Source organism: Lactuca virosa, chromosome 5 (genome assembly GCF_052849685.1).
Source record: "Lactuca virosa cultivar CGN04683 chromosome 5, Lactuca_virosa_CGN04683_v6, whole genome shotgun sequence".
Taxonomy (NCBI): domain Eukaryota; kingdom Viridiplantae; phylum Streptophyta; class Magnoliopsida; order Asterales; family Asteraceae; genus Lactuca; species Lactuca virosa.
Window position 1 is genome coordinate 399,598,324 of NC_136430.1, and position 1,758 is coordinate 399,600,081.

At 46.3% G+C, this 1,758-nt stretch overlaps 1 protein-coding gene across 1 annotated transcript; it reads left to right on the plus strand.

Moving 5' to 3' along the window:
- The first annotated feature begins 731 nt into the window (after positions 1-731).
- On the plus strand, positions 732-1,139 carry LOC145113868 (uncharacterized). The gene has a single exon (XM_079049914.1). It carries the CDS (start codon positions 732-734, stop codon positions 1,137-1,139), a length of 408 nt encoding a protein of 135 aa, XP_078906040.1.
- Positions 1,140-1,758: the final 619 nt, after the last annotated feature.

Here is a 1,758-nt window from a genome sequence, read left to right on the forward strand (position 1 = left end):
AGCTGGAGACCCAGGTGAGAGAGGAGAGGGAGATTCAGATGAGAGATAGGAGACCAGTGCAGTCGCAGCCGGCGACTAAGTGGCCAAAGCCCGCTGACTCGAGAGATGGAGGTCGGAAGGGCCGCACTTGCAGCAAGTGCGGCAAGGTACATGAGGGACCCTGACGGTCGGGGACTATATTATACATGTATGTCAAAGAGGGTTATATAACTAAGGATTGCCCCAAGGGATTTTAGGTTTGCTTCAATTGCAACCATACGGGCCATTAGAGGGCTGAGTGACCACAACTTGCATCTAGGATGGTTCAGACTCCAGCCCTCGCGACCCTACGTATTACTGATGGTTGACAGGGGAAGGTCGAGGCTCTGAGGGCTCGAGGGAGAGCATTTCAGTTGACAGCAAAGGAGGCCAGAGTAGATCCAGACGTCGTGGCTGGTATGTATTATTTATTTATTTATGATGATTTATTTATGTTTCTTATGATATTTCTCATGACAGGTACTTTCCGTGTGAGTTCTGTACCTGCACTTGTGCTTTTTGACTCGGGTGCGAGTCGGTCTTTTGTGTCATCATCATTTTTTCGTGGTTTTAGTATTGCACGAGAGGCCTTGAGCAGGCCATTGAGAGTCTCTATACCTGATGAGAATCCGGTCTCCACTACTGAAATCTATCAGGGTTGTATACTAGAGATTTTCGGTGTTGGGTATCTGATATATCTTATCCCTATTGCGATGGGAGATGTCGGTGTTATCATGGGTATGGATTGGTTGAGCCAGTTTGGGAATCTGATTGATTATGAGCGGCAGTTGGTGATGGTTCGAGATCCTAGTGGGGGAGTGTTGACCATCTACGATGAGGGTACTAGGTCGGGATTAACATTTTGTTCTGCCGCCAGGGCGAGGCAGAGTTTACGGCATTGGTGTATGGGTTATCTGGCATATGTAGTGGATACCCGGGTTGATGAGAAGAGATCGGTTTCTATTTCTGATGTTCATGTTTTGTGTGATTTCCCTGATGTATTTCTAGAGGAATTGTCTGGTGTGCCAACTAAAAGGCAAGTGGATTTCCGGATCGATTTGATCCCATGTGCAGCGCCAATTGCCAAGGCACTATATCATCTTGCACATCCTGAAATGTAGGAGTTATCCTATCAGCTTTAGGAGCTGTTAGGAAAAGGATTTTATTTCACCGAGTAGTTCTCCGTGGGGAGCACCGATCCTTTTTGTCAAGAAGAAGGATGGTTCACACCGGATGTATATTGATTATCGGGAGTTGAACAATTTGACGGTGAAGAACTGTTATCCACTATCAAGGATTGATGATCTCTTCGATCAGTTGCAGGGGGAATCTTGGTTTTCCAAGATTGACCTGAGGTCTGGCTACCATCACATGAGGGTGCGAGAAGAGGATATTTAGAAGATGGCCCTCCGAACTCGTTATAGGCATTACGAGTTCGTGGTAATACATTTTCGACTCACCAACGCACCGACGATGTTCATGGATCTCATGAACCGGGTGTGTAGGCTTATGTTGGATCGGTCAGTGGTTGTCTTCATCGATGACATCTTGGTCTATTCTATGACTAGAGAGCAACATGTGGAGCATTTGAGCGAGATTCTTGGGGTTTTAAAGATAGAGAGAATATACGCCAAGTTCTCCAAGTGTAAGTTCTGGTTACGTGAGGTTCAGTTTTTGGGACACCTCGTCAATCAAAATTATATCTTGGTCGACCCAACCAAGATAGAGGCGGTGATGAGG

Excerpts from the sequence above, each read along its gene's own strand:
- LOC145113868 (XM_079049914.1), top strand. The coding sequence starts at position 732 with ATGGGAGATGTCGGTGTTATCATGGGTATGGATTGGTTGAGCCAGTTT.